At 39.7% G+C, this 24,937-nt stretch overlaps 1 protein-coding gene across 4 annotated transcripts in view; it reads left to right on the plus strand.

The window, feature by feature from the left end:
* Nucleotides 1-24,937, plus strand: part of SPOCK3 (SPARC (osteonectin), cwcv and kazal like domains proteoglycan 3) — a 441,020-nt gene that overhangs the window by 388,353 nt on the left and 27,730 nt on the right. For 3 of the 4 annotated variants that reach the window (XM_061199509.1, XM_061199508.1, XM_061199511.1), the window contains one exon: nt 9,676-9,795. The exons of the other annotated variant lie outside the window; for it this stretch is intronic. In XM_061199509.1, coding sequence (XP_061055492.1) covers nt 9,676-9,795 — 120 coding nt within the window. The remainder of the gene's footprint in view (nt 1-9,675; nt 9,796-24,937) is intronic. 4 annotated transcript variants of the gene reach the window in all.

The following is a 24,937-nucleotide window of genomic DNA, read 5'->3' on the forward strand; positions in this document are numbered from 1 at the left end:
GATGGACACTTAGGTTGCTTCCATGTCCTGGCTATTGTAAATAGTGCTGCAGTGAACATGGTGGAACATGATCCTTTTTGAATTATGGTTTTCTCAGGGTATATGCCCAGTAGTGGGATTGCTGGGTCATATGGTAGTTCTATTTTTAGTTTTTTAAGGAACCTCCGTACTGTTCTCCATAGTGGCTGTATCAATTTACATTCCGACCAACAGTGCAAGAGGGTTCCCTTTTCTCCACACCCTCTCCAGCATTTATTGTTTGTAGACTTTTTGATGATCTCCATTCTGACTGGTGTGACATGACATCTCATTGTAGTTTTGATCTGCATTTCTCTAATGATTAGTGATGTTGAGCATCCTTTCATGTGTTTATTGGCAATATGTGTATCTTCTTTGGAGAAATGTCTATTTAGGTCTTCTGCCCATTTTTGGATTGGGTTGTTTGTTTTTTTGATATTAAGCTGCAAGAGCTGCTTGTATATTTTGGAGATTAATCCTTTGTCAGTTGCTTCATTTACAAATATTTTCTCCCATTCTGAGGGTTATCTTTTCATCTTGTTTATGGTTTCCTTTGCTGTGCAAAAGCTTTTCAGTTTAGTTAGGTCCCATTTGTTTATTTTTGTTTTTATTTCCATTCCTCTAGGAGGTGGGTCAAAAAGGATCTTGCTGTGATTTATGTCATAGAGTGTTCTGCCTATGTTTTCCTCTAAGAGTTTTATAGTGTCTGGCCCTACATTTAGGTGTTTAAACCATTTTGAGTTTATTTTTGTGTATGGTGTTAGGGAGTGTTCTAATTTCATTCTTTTACATGTGGCTGTCCAGTTTTCCCCTCACCACTTATTGAAGAGGCTGTCTTTTCTCCATTGTATATTCTTGCCTCCTGCATCAAAGATAAGGTGACCATATGTGCGTGGGTTTATCTCTGGGTTTTCTATCCTGTTCCATTGATCTATATTTCTGTTTTTGTGCCAGTACCATACTGTCTTGATTACTCTAGCTTTGTAGTAGAGTCTGAAGTGTGGGAGCCTGATTCCTCCAGCTCCGTTTTTCTTTCTCAAGATTGCTTTGGCTATTTGGGGTCTTTTATGTTTCCATACAAATTGTGAAAATTTTTGTTCTAGTTCTGTGAAAAATGCCATTGGTAGTTTGATAGGGATTGCATTAAATCTGTAGATTGCTTTGGGTAGTAGAGTCATTTTCACAATGTTGATTCTTCCAATCCAAGAACATGGTATATCTCTCCATCTATTTGTATCCTCTTTAATTTCTTTCATCAGTGTCTTATAGTTTTCTGCACACAGGTCTTTTGTCTCCTTAGGTAGCTTTATTCCTAGGTATCTTATTCTTTTTGTTGCAGTGGTAAATGGGAGTGTTTCCTTAATTTCTCTTTCAGATTTTTCATCATTAGTGTATAGAAATGCAAGAGAATTCTCTGCATTAATTTTGTATCCTGCTACTTTACCATATACATTGATTAGCTCTAGTAGTTTTCTGGTAGGATCTTTAGGATTCTCTATGTATAGTATGTCATCTGCAAACAGTGACAGCTTTACTTCTTTTTTTCTGATTTGGATTCCTTTTATTTCTTTTTCTTCTCTGATTGCTGTGGCTAAAACTTCTAAAACTATGTTGAATAATAATGGTGAGACTGGGCAACCTTGTCTTGTTCTGGATCTTAGTGGAAATGGCTTCAGTTTTTCACTATTGAGAATGATGTTGGTTGTGGGTTTGTCATATATGGCCTTTATTATGTTCAGGTAAGTTCCCTCTATGCCTACTTTCTGGAGAGTTTTTATCATAAATGGGTGTTGAATTTTGTCGAAATATTTTTCTGCATCTATGAGATTATCATATGGTTTTTATCCTTCAATTTGTTAATATGGTGTATCACATTTATTGATTTGCGTATATTGAAGAATCCTTGCATTCCTGGGATAAACCCCACTTGATCATGGTATATTATCCTTTTAATGTGCTGCTGGATTCTGTTTGCTAATGTTTTGTTGAGGATTTTTGTGTCTATGTTTATCAGTGATATTGGCCTATGGTTTCTTTTTTTGTGACATCTTTGTCTGGTTTTGGTACCAGGGTGATTGTGTCCTCATAGAATGGGTTTGGGAGTGTTCCTCCCTCTGCTATATTTTGGAAGAGTTTGAGAAGGATAGATGTTAGCTCTTCTCTAAATGTTTGATAGAATTCGCCTGTGAAGCCATCTGGTCCTGGGCTTTTGTTTGTTGGAAGATTTTTAATCACAGTCTCAATTTCAGTGCTTGTGAATCGTCTGTTTATATTTTCTATTTCTTCCTGGTTCAGTCTTGGAAGGTTGTGCTTTTCTAAGAATGTGTCCATTTCTTCCAGGTTGTCCATTTTATTGGCATATAGTTGCTTGTAGTAATCTCTCATGATCCTTTGTATTTCTGCAGTGTCAGTTGTTACTACTCCTTTTTCATTTCTAATTCTATTGATTTGAGTCTTCTCCCTTTTTTTCTCGATGAGTCTGGCTAAAGGTTTATCAATTTTGTTTATGTTCTCAAAGAACCAGCTTTTAGTTTTATTGATCTTTGCTATCTTTTCCTTCATTTCTTTTTCATTTATTTCTGATCTGATCTTTACGATTTCTTTCCTTCTGCTAACTTTAGGGGTTTTTTGTTCTTCTTTCTCTAATTGCTTTAGGTTTAAGATTAGGTTTTTTTTTTGAGATTTTTCTTATTTCTTGACGTAGGATTGTATTGTTATAAACTTCCCTCTTAGAACTGCTTTTGCTGCATCCCATACGTTTTGAGGCGTTGTGTTTTCATTGTCATTCTTTCTAGGTATTTTTTGTTTTCCTCTTTGATTTCTTCAGTAATCTCTTGGTTATTTAGTAGTGTATTGTTTAGCCTCCATGTGCTTGTGTTTTTTACAGTTTTTTTTCCCTGTAATTGACATCTAGTTTCATCGCACTGTGGTCAGAAAAGATACTTGTTATGATTTCAATTTTCTTAAATTTACCAAGGCTTCATTTGTGACCCAAGGTACCAAGATATGATCTATCCTGAAGAATGTTCCATGAGCACTTGAGAAGAAAGTGTATTCTGTTGTTTTTGGATGGAAGGTCCTATAAATATCAATTAAGTCCATCTTGTTTAATATGTCATTTTAAAGCCTGTGTTTCCTTATTTGTTTTCATTTTCGAAGATCTGTCCATTGGTGAAAGTGGGGTGTTAAAGTCCACTACTATGATTGTGTTACTGTCAACTTCCCCTTTTATGGTTGTTAGCATTTGCCTTATGTATTGAGGTGCTCCTATGTTGGGTGCATAAATATTTACAATGTTATATCTTCTGCTTGGATTGATCCCTTGATCATTATGTAGTGTCCTTCTTTATCTCTTGTAATAGTCTTCATGTTAAAGTATATTTTGTCTGATATGAGAATTACTACTCCAGCTTTCTTTTGATTTCCATTTGCATGGAATATCTTTTTCCATCCCCTCTATTTCAGTCTGTATTTGTCCCTAGGTCTGAAGTGTGTCTCTTGTAGACAGCATATATATGGGTCTTGTTTTTGTATCTATTTAGCCAGTTGATGTCTTTTGGTTGGAGCATTTAATCATTTACATTTATGGTAATTATTGATATATACGTTCATATTACCATTTCCTTAACTGTTTTGGGTTTGTTATTGTAGGTCTTCTCCTTCTCTTGTGTTTCCTGCGAAGAGAAGTTCCTTTCGCATTTGTTGTAAAGCTGGTTTGGTGGTGCTGAATTCTCTTAGCTTTTGCTTGTCTGTAAAGGTTTTAATTTGTCCATCGACTCTGAATGAGATCCTTGCTGGGTAGAGTAATCTTGGGTGTAGATTTTTCCCTTTCATCACTTTAAATATGTCCTGCCACTGCCTTCTGGCTTGCAGAGTTTTTGCTGAAAGATCAGCTGTTAACCTTATGGGGATTCCCTGGTATGTTATTTGTTGCTTTTCCTATGCTGCTTTTAGTATTTTTCTTTGTATTTACTTTTTGATAGTTTGATTAATATGTGTCTTGGCATGTTTTTCCTTGGATTTATCCTGTATGGGACTCTCTGCGCTTCCTGGACTTGACTTTCCTTTCCCATATTAGGGAAGTTTTCAACTATAATCTCTTCAAATATTTTCTCAGTCCCTTTCTTTTCTCTTCTTCTTCTGGGACCCCTATAATTCGAATGTTGGTGCATTTAATGTTGTGCCAGAGGTCTCTGAGACTGTCCTCAATTCTTTTCATTCTTTTTTCTTTATTCTGCTCTGCGGTAGTTCTTTCCACTATTTTATCTTCCAGGTCACTTATCCATTCTTCTGCCTCTGTTATTCTGCTATTGATTCCTTCTAGAGAATTTTTAATTTCATTTATTTTGTTGTTCATCATTGTTTGTTTGCTCTTTAGTTCTTCTAGGTCCTTGTTAAACGTTTCTTATGTTTTCTGCATTCTATTTCCAAGATTTTGGATCATCTTTACTATCATTACTCTGAATTCTTTTTCAGGTAGACTGCCTATTTCCTCTCCATTTGTTTGGTCTGGTGGGTTTTTACCTTGCTCCTTCCTCTGCTGCGTATTTCTCTGTCTTCTCATTTTGCTTAACTTACTGTGTTTGGGGGTCTCCTTTTCGCAGGCTCCAGGTTCATGGTTCCCGTTGTTTTCGGTGTCTGCCCCCAGTGGGTAAGGTTGGTTCAGTGGGTTGTGTAGGCTTCCTGGTGGAAGGGACTTGTGCCTTTGTTCTGGAGGATGAGGCTGGATCTTGTCTTTCTGGTGGGCAGGACCGTGTCCGGTGGTGTGTTTGGGGGTGTCTGTGAACTTATTAAGATTTTTGGCAGCCTCTCTGCTAATGGGTGGGGTAGTGTTTCTGTCTTGCTAATTGTTTGGCATGGGGTGTCCATCACTGGAGCTTGCTGGTCGTTGAGTGGAGCTGGGTCTTAGCGTTGAGACGGAGATCTCTGGGAGAGCTCTAGCCAATTGATATTATGTAGGGTCGGGAGGTCTCTGGTGGTCCAGTATCCTGAACTTGGCTCTCCCACCTCAGAGGCTCAGGCCTGACACCAGGCTGGAGCACCAAGACCCTGTCAGCCACATGGCTCAGAAAAAAAGGGAGAAAAAAGAAGAAAGAAAGAAAAGAAAAGAAATAAATAAATAAAGTTCTTAAAATAAAACATTTTTTAAATATTATTTTAAAAAATTTTTTAAGTAATTAAAAAAAAAAGAAGAGAGCAACCAAACTAATAAAGAAATCCACCAATGATAGCAAGCGCTAAAAAGTAAACTATGATAAACATACAAATCAGAAACTGGTCAGTCGCATACAGCACACCCCAAGTCTACAGTTGTTCCCAAAGTCCACCTCCTCAATTTGGGATGATTCGTTGTCTATTCAGGTATTCCACAGATGCAGGTACATCAAGTTGACTGTGGAGCTTTAATCCGCTGCTCCTGAGGCTGCTGGGAGAGATTTCCCTTTCTCTTCTTTGTTCGCACAGCTCCCGGGGTTCAGCTTTGGATTTGGTCCCGCCTCTGCGTGTAGGTCGCCTGAGGGCGTGTGTTCCCCGCCCAGACAGGACGGGGTTAAAGGAGCAGCTGATTCGGGGGCTCTGGCTCAGTCAGGCTGGGGGGAGGGAGCGGTACGGAGGAGGCGGGGCGAGCCTGCGGCGGCAGAGGCCGGCGTGACGTTGCAGCAGCCTGAGGCGCGCCGTGCGCTCTCCCGGGGAAGTTGTCCCCGGATTACGGGAGCCTGGCCGTGGCGGGCTGCACAGGCTCCCGGGAGGGGAGGTGTGGATAGTGACCTGTGCTCGCACACAGGCTTCTTGGTGGCGGCAGCAGCAGCCTTAGCGTCTCATGCCCGTCTCTGGGGTCCGCGCTGATAGCCGCGGCTCGCGCCCGTCTCTGGAGCTCGTTTAAGCGGCGCTCTGAATCCCCTCTCCTCGCGCACCAGGAAACAAAGAGGCAAGAGAAAGTCTCTTGCCTGTTCGGCAGCTGCAGACTTTTTCCCGGACTCCCTCCCGGCTAGCCGTGGCGCACTAGCCCCTTCAGGCTGTGTTTACGCCGCCAACCCCAGTCCTCTCCCTGCGATCCGACTGAAGCCCGAGCCTCAGCTCCCAGCCCCCGCCCGCCCCGGCGGGGGAGCAGACAAGCCTCTCGGGCTGGTGAGTGCTGCTCGGCGCCGAGCCTCTGTGCGGGAATCTCTCCGCTTTGCCCTCCGCACCCCTGTGGCTGCGCTCTCCTCCGTGACCCCGAAGCTTCCCCCCTCTGCCCCCCGCAGTCTCTGCCCACGAAGGGGCTTCCTAGTGTGTGGAAACCTTTCCTCCTTCACAGCTCCCTCCCACTGGTGCGGGTCCCGTCCCTATTCTTTTGTCTCTGTTGTTTCTTTTTTCTTTTGCCCTACCCAAGTACGTGGGGAGTTTCTTGCCTTTTGGGAGGTCTGACGTCTTCTGCCAGCGTTCAGTGGGTGTTCTGTAGGAGCAGTTCCACGTGTAGATGTATTTCTACCGTATCTGTGGGGAGGAAAGTGATCTCCACGTCTCCTCCGCCATCTTGAAGGTCGTCCCAGTAGTATAATCTACATAGAGTTTTTATAAGGATTAAACATGCTCATATCTGTAAAGAACTAGCAGTAAGTGTGTAGTGTTAGCTGCTATTATCATATCATTATTATTATTACCACAGGCTTCTTAATTCCTAGAATGTTCTATTACAAGACATACATAACCTTCTGTTGAAACTTAAGCTAAGTTGTGTGTGACACACAGTAAAGCTGTTAATGTCTCATATTTGAGGAAATTTTTTTAATGGTATTATTTTTAAATGTAAATTACTTAACCTCATAAAAATCGTACAAGTTTACAAACATTTCATTAGATATACATGGTAAGCACTATATCACTAAAATTAACTGACACAGGAAAAGAAAATTTATGCCATCTTTTCAACAGACTTTTTATCATTCTTCAGCAGGTATTTTATTGGATGAAACTTTGCTCTTTGCTGGGTGTGGTTTGGGAAAAATATAAGGTGGATAAAGGAAAGAGAGAACTAAAATTCATTTTTGAATGTTTATGTGTTTGAAGTAGGTAATGCATTAACATGCTGTAATGTTTAAAATTATAAATGAAAGTTAAATAAATAAATATATAAATAAAGGACTATTATACGGGTGGGAAAAAATAAAAAATAAAGTAAATATACATACACAGACATCTCCACCAACCTGGATCTCCTCTCCCCCATCCCCCTTGCAGAGGTGAAAGTCTCTCAATCTCTCCTTTGTATTTCCGGAGATATTTTAGGCATACATGAACAAACACATTTTCCTCCCTTTTTACACAAACGGAAGTGTACCAAACATCTTTTGTGTTCATCTTTTTTCACCAGAAGCTGTAGTGTAGGTATTGTTCCAAGTCTGTACATAATGACCTTCTTAACGTATTAATGACTCAGAGCTTCATTGGGGGTGGATGTCCCTGGCTTATCCCACCAGGCCACTGCTGATAAGCAGTGTTGTTAACCCCCCTGCTGTTAGAGAAGTGCTGAATAAATGATGTTGTGCAATTTAAATAAGCTTGTGTATGTGTGGTACACCTGCAAGATAATTTTTAAGAAAGAGAAATGCTGGGTGAAGGGTTAGAAGCATTGTAATTAATTCTTGAAAGAAATTTAAAACTTTCAATTTATTTTTGAATGTTAATAGGGGTTTAAGCACACAATTGAATAGGAAAAAAGAGATGAACGGTAAACATAAGACTCCCTCACAGCACTTTCCTTCCTTCATCTGGTTCCCCCCGCTGGAGAGAACTAGCCTCATCAACCTTGTCTTTTCCCTCCAGAGATGCGTGTCAGGTAAATGAGCATATGTGCTTATGTAGAAGAATGCCTTTCTTCAGGTGGGCTTTCGTCTTCTTCTGCATAGCAGTTTGTGGGTCAGCAGACTCTCGCCTGGATGTCTGTGGGCACAGACTGCGGGCTGGAGGGTCCACGGGCACATTAGAGGGACTTTTTGTCTCCGTCCCTCAGCCTCAGCCAGCCTGGACATGACCTGTAAAGGTGATGTTTTCTTCCACCTTCACGTAGCTCATTGTTTCCCTGGATGAAATGATAGCTGTAAATCCTGCAGCCCTAACCCTTGACCAGCGATGTTCAAACCCACAGCACGTGTCCTGGGACCCTCTTTCCCGTCGTCCCAGAAACCGCCTCACTTCTCTCCTAAGGCTCATATTTCCTGTGTCTCACATCCACTCGTCAGTTCTCTCTCTGATGGATCACATCTTCCAGAGGCTCCTGGGGAAAGGTGATGCCGGTGGTTAATCTTGGGATCTTGTATATTTCAAATATCTTTAGCTTACTCTCCCACCTGATTTTTCTGGATGTAGGATTCCCGGTATAAACTACGAAGTAATTTTCCAGTTGTCTTTCTGCCTGTCAATGTTACTCCTGGAAAGTCTGAAGACATTCCAAGTCTTTATTCTTTGCACACGGCTCTCCCTCCACAGCTGTTTTAGGGTCTTGTTTTGTGCCTCCAGGGTGCTGAAATGTCACAGTGATTTGCTGATATGGGTCATCCACCTCACTGGGTACCGGGAGGGCCTATTAATCCGCAGTTTTATTTAATACCAGGAAGTGGTCTTAGATTCTTAAATTATATTGCATTACACTATACTATATTTTTTATGTTGTACATGTTACATTATATATAATACATATTGTAATATAATGTGTATAGCATATATTAAGTGTAATGTAACACTTTAATATCATTGTGTAAATTATTGTTTTTAACAAACTGAACAGGAAGAGTGTTAAAGGGCACTCGGTTCAGGAAATTGCACATTAGTTACTTGAAGAGGAATGAGGTCTCCAGTAACAATATAAATAAGTATTTCTTATATTTTCAAAATATTTTGGCAACAAATTACTGAATTTGACCTACCATATTTTAGCATTAGTCTCACACACACATACATATTTATAAAATATATTCTGCTACTCTTATTGTATAGACTAATTTTAAGAACATAATTATTGGTAAATAACAATATTTTGAAACGAGGAATTAATTTAAGTCCAAATGTCAAAGTTTGCTAACACCTTTCTTTTACAACAGAAATATGATATCATTTTCTGAAATATTTTCTATCTTTCCTAATGTCAAATAAGAGCTCTTCCTTTTCTGTGGTCAAAAAATATGTAAGATTAAGATTAAGCCAAATAAAAACAGCACATATTTATATTTGATAATTCCTACATATATTGCACATACTCATGCAGGTTTATAAATCATAAGGTATTACAATAGGTAGAGCCAGTAATAAATGTGTAAGTATTCATTTTGGTTTTTCAGCCCCTTATTTCCCCAGACGACCCACCAGCATCTTCCCATGATGTGTTCAGTACGTGAATATCATGACTAGATCCATGTGATGTTCACAAGGAGACCCTCTGAAGAGTGCAAGCAGAATTCCACTAGTCATATTTCTTTATTAAAGAAGTGTTACTGTTATATTACATCTTGCTGTGTTGCAAACACGTATTTCGTTCTTCAAGGCTAAAGCACAATTAGCAACTGTATTAGTTTTCCTCTTTTAGTTGTTGTTACCTTTTAAGTATTGGAATAATTTGAGAACGAGCGCTGACATGACGCTCAGTGACTCTTCAGACTTTGTGTTGTTCCTCTTTGCTTTCAGCCTGCAGTGACCTGGAGCTCAGGGAGATGGCCAGCAGACTGCGGGACTGGTTCAAGGCCCTGCATGAGAGTGGGAGCCAGAACAAGAAGACGAAAGCATCGCTGCGGCCGGAGAGAAGCAGTAAGGCTTCTAAATTTGATGTGTGTCGTTGTCTTTTTTTTTTTTTTTTAATTTATTTTTTATTTTTTTGGCTGTGTTGGGTCTTCATTTCTGTGCGAGGGCTTTCTCTAGTTGTGGCAGGCGGGGGCCACTCTTCATCGCGGTGCGCGGGCCTCTCACTATCGTGGCCTCTCTTGTTGCGGAGCACAGGCTCCAGACGCGCAGGCTCAGTAGTTGTGGCTCACGGGCCTAGTTGCTCCGCGGCATGTGGGATCTTCCCAGACCAGGGCTCGAACCCGTGTCCCCTGCATTGGCAGGCGGACTCTCAAACACTGCGCCACCAGGGAAGCCCCTGTGTCGTTGTCTTTGATATGGGATTTTATGTCCAGTGAATTACTTAGGTCAAAGTTTACTCTTTACTTAGATGCTGAACAGAAGTCTGAACATTGTTTTTACTTCCAAGCTCAGCCATAACATGTATTTAGCAAGGAAATAAAGCATTTGTGACAACTCTGATTAGAAAAGGTATTAGAGATAGCATTGAGCTTCCAGTTGAATTGAAAGAGTAGGAGTATTTTCCAGTATTTTGGCTGAAGTGCTAAAGAGTAGAACAACATGGGGAGTAAAGGTAATAATTTTGAAGTGCTTAGATTTTTAAACAACACGATTAGCCCTCCTCCACCTTAGTCATTTCTGATTTGACCCAAGTATGTCAGTAGAAACAGGATGTTTGCCACACTGCAAATCAAATTCATCAAAGAAAGAAGGAAATAAGAGCCAAATGAATCTTACATGATTCTTTCATCTATATAATCTATATAAAAGTGGTTTTTAATTTCTTAGAAATAGAAAGTGCAACCTGAAATAGTACACTTGCTGTGAATAATTTTATGAACTCTTCATTTTATATTTTTTCATTTATAAAAAATATCTATAACATTTTTCATGCATGTAAAAGAAAGATATTGAAACCTGAGCTTAATTTGGGGGAGCTTTCCAAGACCGCCTCATTTGCTCTAAGATTCAAGGGGCGAAGGTGGAACAGTGACCAGGGGCAGCGTCCGGCTGACAGAGAAGGGCCCAGTGCCCGCTGCTTATCGCCACGAGACCATGAACTTCCACTCGCAACCCTCAGCTACCCGTTTCTAACAGAATCACTTGATAAGAGGGCACGGCCATCCCTAATCTATGTTTCCTAAAATGCCCCATTTGTTTTCTTGTCACCAAGGAATTTTCTGTAATCCCAACGCTTGGTGTTTATGGATCGTATTTATGTTCAAAAGAATGTAATAATCATTTTTCATTCAGCTTTCACAGAAAGACATAATAATTGTGTGTGAATGTGTGGTGGCCACATCTATATGCTTCTTCTTAGGAAGTCCTCAAAGAAACCACTGTATTTCCCTACCTCGTAGGAGCGCTTCCGGGCTTGTCTCCAGAATTATCGTTTAAATTTTTGGCAGAAGCTAATTTTTTGATGCCTTGAGAGTAAGTAAGATGCCTGATCTTACTTAATAGAAATAATAAAGTATGTTTGCCCCTGTATTCATGTCGGGCGTAACGTAAAGTTTTGTTCCAGATCCTTCCGTATTGACTTTTCTGATTCACGTCCACACCTGTTCTCCCAATATTCACACTTGAATATTTTTATTGCGCACTCTCACCTTTCTCTGTTGAGCTTAGTTAAGACTAATAATCCCTCCTGTATTTGGAAATGGATACAAGGAGAGCTTGTAGGACACGCAGTACAATGCCTGGTTAATTGTACACATTCCTAAATATTATTTCCCTTTCTGGCTTTTTCTTACGAAAAAATGAGACAGTCTTAAGATTGTGGGCGAATTAACAGGAAGCTCTTTGGGAGCTGAATGTCTTTGCAGAATCAGTGAAACAGTAGGTAGAGGATTATTTATAGAGCCTGAAGGGGTCAGAGGCCAAAGGGAGTAAATCTCCAAAAGGAAGTTGTTAAAAGATAAGACAAGTCCCTAGATGGGGAGTGGCCAAGTCCCTCAGCTCCTCAGACCCGCCTACCCCTGGGTGAAGCCTCTCCTGACACCGGCCCTCCGGTACTGGGCTCCCCATCTCTTTTCTAGTCCTGTTTTTCCTCCATAGCATCTCTTACCATCTACTATAATATTCATCTACACATTTTTTGTTTATTTTCTCTCTCTCTCCACACTAGACAACCATAAATGAGAGATCACCACTGTATCATCAGAACGTAGAATAATTTGACACGTAGCATTCACTAAAGTTAGAATTAATGGAAGGATGAAGCAAAGAAGCCATCAAAAATACCACATTGTGTGGATATACCATAATTTAATCAACCACTTGTTCCCCTAGGAATGATTATTTACTGTTTGCATTATTTTCTCCTTCTCAATCAATTCTGCGGTTAACTGGGAGGCTTTTATTTCTATAAGGAAGATTCCAGGTAGTTGAAGTAATAGGTCAAGACGTGCACGCGTTTCAAATTATAAACAATAATAGATGTTACCAGACTGCTTTGCAGAAAGCTTAGGGCATTTCTAATTTCTAACAGCAAAGCATGAGAGTTAACTTTTGCCTTCATCCCTGGCAGTAAAAAAATTACTACCATTCTTTTTAACTGTTCATTCTGGTGAGCATGCTGTTACATTTCATTGTTAATCTAATTTTTATTTCCTTTTTTAGTAGTGAATTGATCATAAAATATTGGCAAAGGTTGGCGGGGCTTTTGCACAGCAAAACAAGATAAAACGTCTTAGTCAGCTCAGGCTACTATAATTAAATACCCTAGACCAGGTGGATTGAACACTAGACATTTGTTTCTCAAATTCTGGAGACTGGGAAGTCCTAGATCAGGTGCTGGCAGATTGGGGTCTGGGTGAAGGCTCACTTCCAGGCTTGGAGACAGCTGTCTTCTCACAAGGCAGCGAGAGAGAGATCTAGTCTGTCTTTTAGGCCACTGATCCCATCATGAGGTTCTACCTTCATGACCTAATCACCTCCCAAAGCCCACACCTCCAAATGCCATCACTTTGGGGGGTAGAGCTTCATATTCATGAATTTGGGGGGGGACACAATTCAGTCCATAGCACAAAACCAAACAACAAAAAACATCCTAAGTTATGTCAGCTTATATGTTTAATTCTGAGAAATCCATATTGATGGCTTACATTATAATTTTATTTAAATAGTTCCTTCTAGTACTTTTTGTGCTTTTTGCTCTATGTGTTTGCTGCTCTGTTTTTTAGATATATGGATTTATTTCTGTTTTATCCATTAATTATGCTTCTTATCCCTTTGTTTTATTACACTCTACCCTACTGACCACTTTTTAGCATAGATTTCACGTTATCGGATAGTAATATTACCACTCCTACTTTCAAATTTATTACATTTGCCTGATACACTTGCTAACATTTTATTGTCAGTCTTTCTTTATTACTTAGACTTAAGTGTCTTTCTTGTAAACATACAGAGTTGGGTTCTGAGTCTTCAGTATGACAGTGAGCAGACTTGTATTTTGGGTTTTTTTAATAATTAAGATAAACATAAGGCACAGGAAAATATTCTGTTCAGACACAGAATGTTTACCATTTAGGCAGATTGCCTAGAAGACAAAGAAAAACTTATTTTACAGTCTCTTTTTAAGAGTAGGCCAATAATCCAAGAAAATTTTGTCATTAGAGAAGAAAAGAGATCACATTTTAGTTTTGTACCAGTATAATATTTGATACTAATTTAAAAATATTATGTGAATAAACACACCCTTTAAATATTAGCCAGTAATGACCATGACAAATAATATTTGGGGGGAACATTTTATAATTTTTTGTATCTGTGTAGATTTTATCTTATACAGGTTTTGAAAATTAGTCTTAGGATAAATTTTATCTTAGGGTAAATTTTATCTTCGGATAAAACTATATTTTTAACAAAATGAGCCTTTTTAGCCTGAGATGGTTGCTCCTGGAGCCCCTGAACCCCTCGAGACCTGCCCCTGCTGGGGCGGAGCCCTGAGCTTGAGTGACCGCAGGGGCGGAGGGTCGGGACTGGGCAGAGAAGCCCTGGGTGAAGACAGTGAGGCCCAAGGGGTGTTCAGGACACCATAAAAATGTCAAATAAGAACAAACCCAGAGCGAGGCCTGCCGCCATGTCCTGCCCACCGTCCACCACAAGGTGGGGTGTCACTGCAGGACCTTGCTTCAGACGTGTGGGATCCCCATCCGATCAACCATCCATGTCTCAGGGGAAAACAAAAAAAAAGGGAACAAACCCAGACTAAGTAAAGAGAGACTTTATTTAAAGACTCTTGCGATGGGGAGAATGCCTCAACCTCAAACTTGCAAGCGTCTCAAATCAAACAGAAGAAGGCTTTTCCTTTACAGGAAGGGGTGAGCAGGGCTAGGAGTGCCTTTGTCGGGGAAGAGGGCAGTGGGGATTATGAGGCAGCAAAAGTGAGGACTTCGGAAATGTTTCTCTGCGTGGTTGACCCACATACCTACCAAGCAGGCATGTGAGACCCTGCAGCCGCCTCCTGTGTTACTCAGAATTTCAGCCCTTTCATGGCTCTGCCTGTGTTCTGATGTGTCGTTTGGGCCGCTAGTTTGCTCCCACCCACAATGCACGTGCGGGATGGCTTAGCCGGGAAATTACGGCTTTCGGTCTACAGCGCAGTTGTGTACTTTTAAATGTGTGCGCCCGGAAGTATCCGTGTGTGTGTTTAAATGCAAGTGGGCTGGCTCCTCACTCACTCAGCTCCGCGTGTCATTGATTCTTCCCTCCGGCTGTTGGGCCCTTTCCATGCGCTGACCTTCCTTCGTCTGCTCACTGGGGCCCCTCTGTTGGGGGCCGGCCCTTCGTTGGCAGCCTCCTCTCACGGGGTGGGAAGAGCCTCCCTTTGGCTTTGCCTCAAAGCATCAGGAAGGCCCCCGGTCTCTGAGCCTTGAAAGAGGTCACTTCCCCCTCGGGTCCCTTAGCTGGGCTGGCCTCCATCGTGGAGCCCAGCCCGCGGTGCCAGGACTAGAGTGAGTGGGTCTTGACCTTCCCCAGAGCCTACGGTTGTCTGTGGTCAGGCTCTCAGAGTCCGTCACCCCTGGCCATCCTCAGACCCCTAGTCTGTCCCTCCGTGGGGACGGGAAGCCCCCATCCTGACCTGCTCCCCAACTTTAGACTGCAACACTCACTGGACAATGAGGGGACAGTAGAATGAAGTCCATCCTGGGGGGGGGGGTCACTGCGTTTTGAGTGGTCAGAGTACCTGCCTTATGCTTCAGCAGCCAACTTCCAGTTTAACCTAGAAAGAGTGACAGATCTGGAAAACAATTTAGAGAAAAATTCTTGTTTGCATTCAAACATCGAAATATTATTGCCAGGGGCGAATATGTAAGGGAGGGCCAAGACGTGTATATTTTTCTGGTTGTGCGAGTAAGTATGCTTAAATGCCAGTATCTGTTGTTTAACACGTACCGTGTTACCCTTGAGATAGATACTTGTCTTTTCATGGATCTGTATCTCTAGTTTAAATCAAAGGTAATTTTCATAAAAATGGCCCCTGTGTACTGTCTGGAAACATAGAGTTTACGTTCTATGTTGTTAGACTGTTTGTGAATAGAATATTTATTTTCTTACAAAATAACTCTGAAAACTTACATTTGTTTGATCTAACCTTATAGACTAATAGACAGTAAAAGTCAGAGAATGAGTTCAGGGATGGCGCTTGCAGCCACTGAAGTGGGCACAGGAGAGTGGAGAATGGTGTCCCCCCAGGTCTGCTTTGTCAATGCTTTCTGTCCTTAAACAATGTGAAATTCACTACTCTACTTTGCATATATAAAGTAATCTGCACATTCGTATAGTCTAAGTTCTTTATTATTATTTTATATATACATAATTTAAATTATTAATTTTTCTGCACTGTTATGATGAGTAGAAATACAGATCAAGCCATGAAACCCCTTGTTTTCCTTTCCAAGTTTTATAGCCCAGCTCACTGTATATTAATTGCAGAGCCACTCCTGGTCCTTAGCTGAATGCAGAGTGGGGAATACACTCTCGTTCTTACCCTTAAGCCAGATTGCTAAGAACTGTTAGTACAAAGGACTCTAGTGCCCTCACCATTGCCCTGATGTCTCTGGGTTCTGGGAGGTCTCACAGGATTTGTTGATCAATGTATCAGAAACGCTTGCTTTGTATTTGCTGTTTTGAGGTCCTAGGACACGCTCCCCCCCGCCCCCACCAGGGGTCTGTCCTCACTCACCTCCATCAGCTTGTTGCCCAAATATCCAGACTCAGAGGCCTGCGCTCCCATCACATGTAAAACAGCAACACAACCTTGCTTTCCTTTATAGCATATGTCACTACGTGATAAACAGATGTTTCCTAGTTTGTTTTCTGTCATTTCCAAGGAAAACGTAAGCTCTGTGAGGCCAGGAACTTTCTTCTGTGGGATACCCAGCTCCCAGAAAGACAGCCCTGGCACACAGTAGGGACCCAGGAACAAGTTGTTTAGTGAATAAGTTAAAATCTAATCACAAGTTTTCATCTAAAAATTGGTCTAGTTTCAGAAGAGTGATAAAGTGGCTTGTAGCTGCTTTCCCATGTTTGCTGGAACAGGCAGGTTCCAGGAGGGCAAATCTGTGACTGTAGCAGGATTGAAGTAAACAGGTCAAGACTTGATGAAGCTTAAACGGGAAGGTACCCTACTTCTTTTTATAAGGCAGTGAACCCAGAATGTGGTCTGTGCTTTATAAGGAAGGGGAACTTGCCAGCCTCTTACACTGGCTACCAAATTAATGCTGCTATGCATTTTACATTAGTTAAACATCTTGTCACACTGCCCAAAATAATTTAAGGTATGGTGAAAAATAGTGGGTTTGTTTTCCTACTGGTTATTTTAGTAGTTATTCTTAACCCTCAAACACAATAGGACACTAACCTGAGTTTTTAATTGACCAGATTTTATCACAGCCATTACATAAAGGATTTTATAACCATTACCCAAGAAGAATTGATTGTTCATCTGAATCTTGGATAGTGTAAATATTACATAGTTAAGTGGTTTCAGTTGACAAAAAAGATCAATAATGTTACAGCTTCTTAAGAAATTAAGCAAGCTGGTAAAGTTTGCCATTATTTTTTAACAACTTAAGTCTACTTTATATTTAAAAAAATCAGGCTTCTTTGGTACGTCTTATTTGGGTATATTTTAGAGCTGTCACAAAGGAATAACCATAGAAAAGCGCCTAAGATGGTAAAAAACTTAAAATGTATTTTATGAGAAGGTGAAGGAAATAGATCTGTTTGGCCTCTGATTCTGTTATCATCATACCATGAACGTACTGTTTGAGCCTTTTTTCAGTATATATGTTGTGCCTATCTAAACTGTATACTTGATATATTTTGTTTCGTTATCTAAATCTCCAAAAATTTAAGAACAGAAACACTATACCAAGGTTTGTTTGTTAATATGGTTGCAATTGTGTGTATGTGTGTGTGTGTGTGTGTGTATGCCTGTCCTTCTCTGAAAGAGATACTATATTAATTTTCTTTTTGTCAGTTGGGAAGCATCTGGACATCAGAATCATATGCAAAATCCTCAGATTAACAGTCTGACTAAGATTAATTAAGATAACGTCTTACTTTTGCTTTCCTACCCACCAAATGCTTTGCTCAGTCAGACAAGGTGAGAGACTCCTTAACCCCCGGGTAAACGAACACATTCTAATTTCTTACCAAGATGACACACTTTATGTCTGCTGCCTTCACGTTGAGAGAAAGGTTGAATTTGGAATCAGATGGCTTAAAAACAATGTCCCATTTTAATGTAATCAGGAGCATTCTAGGTATAGCAGGGAACTTCATTTTTGAAAACAAAGATCTCTAAAGTTGGTGGATAAATTTTCTTTTCTTATTTCAAGTAATAATGAAAATTCAGATCATTGCTTGTTTTATTTGTTATCTGGCATTTTCTTCTTTTAGTAGGTAGATCCAATAACTCTCTCCATAATAAAATTTAATTGTACACTTTAGTATTACTAAGGTATTGTCTTAATATTTAGATATAATTTTATAGAAATTATGTATTTCCCATTTAGCTAGATTGAAATTATGTATTTCATATTTAGCTAGATTGAAACGATAAATATAAAAATAAGGTGCTAAGTGAATGATGTATTATAATAAAAATGTTTTGTTACATTATTATAACCTGGGAAATTATCCAGTTGAATTTACTAGCACTAAATTTTGGTGAAACTCTAGTCTTTAGGAAGTGTAGTATTCCAAATAGAGGGAATCATTATTAGCTTTGAAAATTTGGGAATCATTAAAAAGTAGGTTGCTTGTTGCTTCTCACAGGGTAAGTGAACTGTTGCCAATTTTATTACATTCCATTTTCAACTAAATAAATACCTTAATTTCAAAATATAATCATGTAGGGTGTTCAGAGCACATTTAACCAGTAATTTGAACTATTTGAACCTAGAAAAAAAGAGATAAAGTACCCTCCCCCCCAAAAAAAACTCAACAGAGATTTTTTTTAATCTGTACAGAAAAAGAAAACAAAACATAAAGTTTCACATTCCATATATATGTCATATATATTCAGTCAGTTACAAGTAAGCATTATTTTTGTCAAATTTTACTCTAATAATGCCAGTTGAGTAATACACAAAAACCTGGAATGTTTGCTTAGTATATGTCTTGAAAGCAACAAAAAGTGATAGCAAAAACAAAGGGACAAAGTATAATAAGGAAATAAAATAGCTCAAACGCCTAACTGCCGTAGGTTATTTAATGTGGCAACAAGTGATTCTAGACACCACAGTGGTCCTTGGGCCACAGGCTAGCCAATTAAAAAGCGATTAATTTTATGATGATTCCTTTGAGACATTAATGAGTATTAAATTATTCTAATGTATCACAGCTGGGAAGGAAACATATATATAACATTGTTTTTTCCTATTTAATTTTTCATATCGTATATTTTAATTACGTGTAACACATGCTTATTTTTTTTAATACACATGAAGGAACATGAAGAGAATTATTGTCCTTTTACCAACTCCACCCGTTCCTTCCCTCATGAGGTGAAAATTGTTACCAGCCTGGTACACATGGTTTCCAATCCTACTTCATTCTCATACAAGCATATATATTCACATAAACATTTTTAATGTAAATGATCTCACACTATACACAGTACGTAGCAGCAAGCTGATTACTTTCCATCATTTTAACCTTTTAAATCTTTATTGTATTGCAAATATATTCTCACGGCATCTTTTTTGATTTCAGAGTTCTTGGTTTGTGAGAGAGACTTCCCTAAGAAAATACTGACATGGATATTCTTCTAATGAATATATTTTTGCACTTAAATCTCTAAACCATCCCCAGTTTATTGGCATGTGATAGGATTCTGGCAATAGATCATATTTCCTTACTGAATTAAAATAACATCTTTGCAATTATTTAAGCCACATTTATTCTCTATGCCTCTATTTTCTCTTTAACCTCTCTGTTTTTTGAGAGTTTCTCTGTGATTCATTTCTCCTGTAATTGTGTTACGTTCTGATGTCATACTTCATGTGGTTTTAGTTCTTTCAAATGTGTTAAAGTCTGTTTTATGGCTCAGAATATGTTCCAAATGCACTTGAAAGGAGCCTGTATTCTGCTATTATGTGTTGGAGAGTTCTATCGGTAGAAGTTATTTCAAGTTTGTTGAAAATTTTGTTCGGCTCTTCTATACTCTTTTCCGTCTACTTGTTCCACTGATTTTTTTTTATAGAATAGTGTTGAAGTCTCCAGATATAACTGGGAATTTTTCTGTTCTTCCATTCAGTTCTGTTCATTTTTTTGTCATGTTTTTTTTTTTCTTTTTTTTTTTTTTTTTTTTGGCTGCATTGGGTCTTAGTTGCGGCACGTGGGATCTTTGTTGAGGCACACGGGATCTTTCGTTGCAGCACACGGGCTTCTCTCTAGTTGTGGCTTGAGGGATTTTTCTCTCTGGTTGTGGCGCACAGGCTCCAGAGCGTGTGGGCTCTGTAGTTTGCAGCACACGGGCTCTCTCATTGAGGATGCAAGCTCGGTAGTTGAGGCGCACGGGCTTAGTTGCCCCGTGGCATGTGGGATCTTAGTTCACGGACCAGGGATCAAACCCGCGTCCCCTGCAGTGGAAGGCGGATTCTTTACAACTGGACCACCAAGGAAATCCCCTTGTCATGTATTTTGAAGCTTCATTTCTGATACAAACGCTTTTAGAGTTGTTTTGTCTTCTTACTGAACAATTTATTATTACATAATGCCCCTTTTTATCTTGGTAACATTCCTTATTCTGAAGTCAAATATATTATTAGTAGAATCAGTTCAGCTTTCTTTTCATTAGTGTTTGCATGATATTTTTTTCCCAGTCTATTCATTTCAATCTACTATGCCATTTTTTTAATGGTTTCCTTTAGAATAATATATAGTTGAGTCTTGGTTTTTTATTCAGTCTGGCATTTTTTCTGTATTTTAATTGATATGCTTAGATTATTTGCATTTTATACAGTTATTGATATGGTTTAATTACAATCTGCTTTCTTGCTAGTTATTTTTTATTTTTTCCATCTCCACTTTGCCCATTTTCTTTTCTTATAATGCCTGGTTTTGGACCAGTTAAGTATTTTTATGATTTCATTTCACTCTGCTCTTGACATTACTTTTACTTTACCTCCTTTTAAAAGATTTTTATTGGTTGCTCTAGGATTTATAAGATATAAATTTAATTTTTCACAAGTTACCTTCGAATAATATTTTGCCATTTTGTATACATTAGAAGGAATTACAGCTCTCAATTTATCCCATCTTTTGTGCTATTTTGACATATGTTTTGCTTTTACATATGCTACAAATACAAATGCATTGCTAATACCTTTAGATTAGACATTCAATTATCTTTTAAAACAATTTGAAATTAAAAACATGAATTTCATATTTATCTTTATTTATGCAACATCCAGAATTCTTCAGTTTCTTTTTTGTAGCAATCCAAGTTTCTACCTAATATCACATTTATTCTGCCTAAAGAACTCTTTTTTTTTCAACAATTCTTTTTTTTTTATTTTTTTAATTAATTTATTTTTGGCCGTGTTGGGTCTTCGTTTCTGTGCAAGGGCTTTCTCTAGTTGCGGCAAGCGGGGGCCACTCTTCATCGCGGTGCGCAGGCCTCTCACTATCGCGGCCTCTCCTGTTGCGGAGCACAGGCTCCAGACGCACAGGCTCAGTAGCTGTGGCACACGGGCTTAGTTGCTCCGCGGCATGTGGGATCCTCCCAGACCAGGACTCGAACCCGTGTCCACTGCATTGGCAGGCAGATTCTCAACCACTGCGCCACCAGGGAAGCCCTCAACAATTCTTATAGATCACATCTGTTTTAAATAAATTTTCTCCCATTTTTGTTTCTTAAAAGGTACTTCTCCTTCCTTTTGCAAAGATAATTTCTCTGGGTAAATAGTTTTGGGTCAAGAGCCCATTTTCTTTCAGCACGTTACAGATGTATTTTCCTTGTATTCTGGCTTCTGTGGTTTCAGCTGGGAAGTCTGCTGGTCATTCTCGTCTCTTTGTTCCTCTGTAGAAATGTGTATTTTGCCTCGAGCTGCTTTAAAGATTTTTCTCCTCATCAGTGGTTTTTGACTCTGATGTGTCTAGGTTTTGTTTCTTTGTTTGTTTGTTTCTTATCCTGTTTGGTGTCCTCTAAGATTCTTATCTCTATGGTCTGATGTATCTCTAATTTGGAGGATTCTTCATCAACTCTTGAAATATTTCTTCTACCCTATTTTCTCTCTCTTTTCCTTCTGCCATTTCAATCACTTTCTGTTGGTCTGTTTCTTTTTTTTTTTTAATAATGGAGTCCAGAAGGAATTGACATAGTATTTTTTTAAATTAATTTATTTATTTATTTATTTATTTATTTTTGGCTGTGTTGGGTCTTCGTTGCTGTGCAAGGGCTTTCTCTAGTTGCGGCAAGCGGGGGCCACTCTTCATCGCGGTGTGCGGGCCTCTCACTATCGTGGCCTCTCTTGTTGTGGAGCACAGGCTCCAGACGCGCAGGCTCAGTAGTTGTGGCTCACGGGCCTAGTTGCTCTGCGGCATGCGGGATTCTCCCAGACCAGGGCTCGAACCCGTGTCCCCTGCATTGTCAGGCAGATTCTCAACCACTGTGCCACCAGGGAAGCCCTGTTGGTCTGTTGGCTAAGGATCTACAGGCCTTGTGTGCCCTGTACTCCTGCTCCTCCTCCTCCCTCTACTCCTCCTGATGTATCTTTTAGGTTTTTTTTCTTATAGTTTCTGCCTATAGTTTTAATGCAAATTTTACCTTTTATACTACAACGTTTAATCTATTAATCATATTCATTTTAAATTACTTCTCTCATAGTTGCTGCCTCTGTCATATCTGAGTTTGTTTCTATTGAGTGTTTCGTCTCATAGCAATGTTTTTAAATTTTTCCTTCCTTTTTTGTATGTCTATTTCTTTCGTTAAAAGTGGACACGTTGAGTAGACAGTAAGACTGAGGTAAATAGTATTTATGCCTGGAAGTGAGGTTGCTTCCCGTTTTGCTTGGCCTTTGATAAGGTGATCAAGTCGGTCCAGTCATATACCTCAACTTGGTTGTGGTTTGGTTTATTATTGTCGCTTTCACTGCATCTCAAGCTTCAGATTCCTTTGTGCTGCCTTGTGCTTGTGGTAGGGCTAGTTACCATGGCATTTTTCTCCACATGCTTCTTTATGGTTTTCCTTTGAAACCCAGCCTCAGGGAAGGTGCCCCTTCATGGTCTTTCCCCCACTGGCAGGCTGCTGATACTTGGTATTCGACAGTTGCTACCCAGACCTAGGAGCATCCCTTTCTGTTCTGGTTGAGCTGTAGCTGTAGGTAGGACCATGTACCTGGGTCTCGAGGTGGAACCTTCTCAGAGACCTGATCCTCTGCTGGTGGCAGGGTTCTCCCATGATCTGTACCCTGAATATTGTCCTGCTCTCACTCAGAGAGAGCTGGGCTTTTCTTTCCCACTCCTCTGGTGAAGTATCCTCAGCTGTGTCCACAGGGTGACAGAGGCTCCCGCTCTCCCCCAGGAACTTCAGGCTTGCTCTGTGAGGGGTACAGGAAAGGGGGCGTAGGTGGACCCTCATACTTTCTCACAGCAGCTTCTGCTTCTCAGGTGGCTTTCCTGGGTCTCTTGTCCCACCCTGTGTCTTTCTTGAAAGCACTTGCTGAGGTCTGTGGAATAAAATCTGTTGGTGCTTATGGATTCCTCTTCCTTTTGTGGCTTCCAGGGGTTGTTTGCTGTCATAGAGTAGACATACACTAAGCCTTCCGCAATTCACGGAAGATCTTGGTTGCGTTCTCCTCCTTAGCTTATATAATGTTCTGTGGCTTTCTCAGGTGATCAAATGCTCGCACCATCTCCTTCTGGAGCCACAAGCCTGTCATGGGTCCTGAGTTATTACACTGCCCAGAGACACAGAGTCCCTGATGAGCTCAAAAAAATGTGCTTTTGTAGATTATTCATATTTTTCTTACTGTTAGGGTGATAAAAATACTCTTTTCAACTTCCTCCCTCAGTGGAAGCAGGGAATTCTTGCCTGAAGAATATTTTCAATGGATATAGATGTTTGAAAGCATTAAAAACATTTTTTCTTTCCTCATTTAAAGATATCATTCAACCCTTCCTGGACTCTATAATTTCTGATGAGATACCAGGATTTAACTGAATTGTTTAAGTGTGATGTGTCGTTTATCTTTAGTTCTTAACAGTTTGACTAGAAATGACCTCCTTTGTGTTTTTGCTTGAGGACTGTTACATCTCTTTAATCTGTAAATTTAGATATTTATCAAAACTTCTACCACCTTTCCTCCGACTACTTCTCCTGCCCCGTTCTCTCTCTCTTCTCTTCTGGGCTTGAATTACATGTGTTATCCTCCCTGATATAATGTAACAGTCTCAGAGGCTCTGCTCATTCCTATCCTGGCTTTTCTTCACAGTAGATCCTTGCAGCTGATCTATAGACAAGTATCTTTCTTTCCTCTGTGAACTCACTTCTGCTCTTGGCTTCATCTGTGATTTTTTTTAAAGTTGTGTAGCTTTATCTGTTATTTTATTCTTGAATTTCTATTTAGTTCTTTCTTATAATTTCTACTTCTCTTCTGATTGTTCCTGTCATTCCAATTATTACAAGCATATTTTTTCCTTCATTAAAGAGAACTATTTTATTTGCTTTAAAATTTTGTCTGCTACCTCAACAACTGGTTCATCTCAGGTTTATTCTCAATTGATCATCTCTTCTTTTAAGAACATGTCCCATTTCCCTGGTGCTTTATAGATCTCCTAATTCTGGATGGTGCCCCCGATGTTATGGATATTAAATTGTGTGAGGCTTTGTTACGTTAGTTTAGTCCACTGAGTGTTTTTTGTTTTAGCAGATGATTAATTTTGTTGCGCTCTAAATGAAAACTATATTTTTTGGGCACTAGCTCTAACCTCAGTTCAGATTTGCAGCCTCTAGTGGAGGTGAGTTGAGTCCACAGGGAGTGTGTGTGTGTGTGTGTGTGTGTGTGTGTGTGTGTGTGTGTGTCTGATGGGTCATCAGAATCTAGGGCAGACAATGTTGGGCTCTCTGGCTCTTTTCCTTCCTGAATTTCTCCCTAGATCTTCAGCAGTTTTACACAGTCTTTTGATTCTTCCAAGCTGGAATGTCTGCATTCTTTTGCCACCATTGTCCCTCATGTGATTTGCCATGCCAGATCTGTCCCCAGGCTGAAAAACAGTGAGACCTGAGAATTCACTCCATAGAACTTCCCTCCTCAAAGTGTGGGTTACCCACCAGAGTGTGCCTGCTTCTTATCCACTCTTTGGTTCCTTCCTGTCTTTTTTTAAAATTATGTGCAGAGTTTAACAATTTATGAGTAGGAGAATCAGTCCAGTATATGTTACTCAGACATTACTGGAAACAGAATCTAAAATAACTATTTAAATGACAGGTTGAGGAAAGGATTTTTGTCTTACCTTATTTTTGTCTTTGAATCTACAAGATCTGTGTATTGAACCCAGTGTGGGCTAGAATGATACTTTATTTTCCATTACATATTCCTGTTTACCCCTCTGCATTCCTGAATTTAACAGTTTTCTTTTTTTTTTT

Source organism: Eubalaena glacialis, chromosome 9 (genome assembly GCF_028564815.1).
Source record: "Eubalaena glacialis isolate mEubGla1 chromosome 9, mEubGla1.1.hap2.+ XY, whole genome shotgun sequence".
In the NCBI taxonomy this organism is placed as follows: Eukaryota; Metazoa; Chordata; class Mammalia; order Artiodactyla; family Balaenidae; genus Eubalaena; species Eubalaena glacialis.